This window comes from Lolium perenne, chromosome 4 (genome assembly GCF_019359855.2).
Source record: "Lolium perenne isolate Kyuss_39 chromosome 4, Kyuss_2.0, whole genome shotgun sequence".
Lineage (NCBI taxonomy): Eukaryota > Viridiplantae > Streptophyta > Magnoliopsida > Poales > Poaceae > Lolium > Lolium perenne.
The window spans coordinates 175,602,362-175,604,450 of NC_067247.2; the positions used below are offsets into that span (position 1 = coordinate 175,602,362).

The 2,089-nt window shown below is 45.8% G+C and overlaps 1 protein-coding gene across 1 annotated transcript; it reads left to right on the top strand.

Annotated features, from left to right (window-relative positions):
• Positions 1-1,154: 1,154 nt before the first annotated feature.
• Positions 1,155-1,802, top strand: LOC139839204 (uncharacterized). The gene has a single exon (XM_071829253.1). The coding sequence runs from the start codon at positions 1,155-1,157 to the stop codon at positions 1,800-1,802; it is 648 nt and encodes a 215-aa protein (XP_071685354.1).
• The last annotated feature ends 287 nt before the right edge of the window (positions 1,803-2,089 follow it).

Sequence of the window (2,089 nt, forward strand, 5' to 3'; positions counted from 1 at the left end):
GCTCTGGCCAAGTTGATACTTGTGACTCCAAGAGGGAGTATTTATGCTCGATAGTGGGTTCATGCCTCCATTGAATGCAGGACGATGTGACGAGAAAGTTCTAAGGTTGTGGATGTGCTGTTGCCACTAGGGATAAAACATCAATGCTTTGTCTAAGGATATTTGTGTTGATTACATTACACACCATACTTAATGCAATTGTCTGTTGTTTGCAACTTAATACTGGAAGGGGTGCGGATGCTAACCCGAAGGTGGACTATTTAGGCATAGATGCATGCTGGATAGCGGTCTATGTACTTTGTCGTAATGCCCTGATTAAATCTCATAGTAATCATCATGATATATATGCATCTCTATTTGTCAATTTCTCAACTGTAATTTGTTCACCCAACATGCTATTTCTTATTGGAGAGACACCACTAGTGAACTGTGGACCCCGGTCCATTCTTTTACATCTGAAATACAATCTACTGCAAACTCTGTTCTCTGTTGTTTTCTATAAGCAAACATCATTCTTCACACCATACGTTTAATCCTTTGTTTACAGCAAGCCGATGAGATTGACAACCTCACTGTTAAGTTGGGGCAAAGTACTGTGATTGTGTTGTGCAGGTTCCACGTTGGCGCCGGAATCCCTGGTGTTGCACCGCACTACACTCCTCCGCCAACAACCTTTACGTGGCCTTCATCTCCTACTGGTTCGATAACCTTGGTTTCATACTGAGGGAAAACTTGCTGCTGTACGCATCACACCTTCCTCTTGGGGTTCCCAACGGACGTGTGCTTCACGCGTTATCAGTGACAGCCCTTCCTCTTCTGATAATGATACTGATGTTTGGAAGCGTCTGTGGAAGCTTCAAGTGGTACCAAAGGTGCGTGTATTTTGGTGGCGAGCTCTTCGAGGTATCTTACCAGATTATGGGACTCTGTCACGGCGACATATAAGGGAAAACAGCACCTGTGGTATCTGTAAGGCGGAATCCGAAACTTTGCTGCATGCACTGATTGAGTGCAACCATGCAAAATTGTTTTGGGATGTGGCAAAAGATTTGCTCTTAGTGAAATTACCGAGACTGCACCCAGCTACATGGTCAAGGGATATTTTATGTGATCCAAGGATCAATACAAAGGCGAGAGCGGTAATTATTACAGTAATGTACTCGATATGGTCTTCGAGAAACAATCTGACACATGGTGAAGCTGGTTATAATCCAGGGAAGACTATGGAAGTGGTCAGGGAGACTCTGCAAGCACTTGAACTACCAGTTGACAAGGATTTGCCTAAGTCAGCTAGGCCTTCTTGTAAGTGGCAGAAACCACCGACGGACGTTGTTAAGATCAACTCGGATGGTGCCATTCGGGTGGAAAACAGCTCCGCGGCGACGGGAGTTGTAGCACGGGATGGCGTGTCCTTCCGTGGAGCACTTGGAAAGTTTTATGAGGGCATCTCTGATCCCCTCATAGCTGAAGCTCTCACGCTACGTGATGCAGCATTTTATGCTGTCCAGAATGATTTTACTAGAGTGGTGTTTGAAGTGGACTGCGCTGATCTCGTTCGTAGTTGGCATGGTAGACTGGGTGATCGGTCTGTGATCAGGCCAGTTTTAGGTGAGATTAGTGAGCTAGTGAGTGGCTTAGTTTCTTACAGCATTATTCATACCCGGCGGGAGGCTAACCAGGCGGCCCATTCCTGCGCAAAGTTTGCGAGCATACAGGAGGGATCCTTTGCTTGGGAGGCTGACCCTCCAGGTTTTCTTGAACACAGCCTGAGGGCTGATTGTAACTCGATGTTTGTGGATTAAAAGCAGCAGGTTCTTTACGCACTCTTTTCCTCACCAGGGTACCGAAGGGGACTGGGAGGTTTTTAATAACGCGGCCTGCTGACTTAATATATGGTTGTTATAAAAAAAAGGAAGCTAGGAGTTTCACTTAGCCAACTCTCGGTCACACACAGTGTGCTCGCACGCTTTGCACACAGGTGAGCCGAAACATTAGCCATTCTAGGTACATGAAGAATAACAAAAACATTAAACACACTAGCTAGCTCTCTAATTTCTAACAGGATAGGAGCCGCAATCGAGAACGAGTT

Bases quoted from the DNA above. Each gene is read 5' to 3' on its own strand.
- LOC139839204 (XM_071829253.1), top strand. From the start codon at position 1,155: ATGTACTCGATATGGTCTTCGAGAAACAATCTGACACATGGTGAAGCT.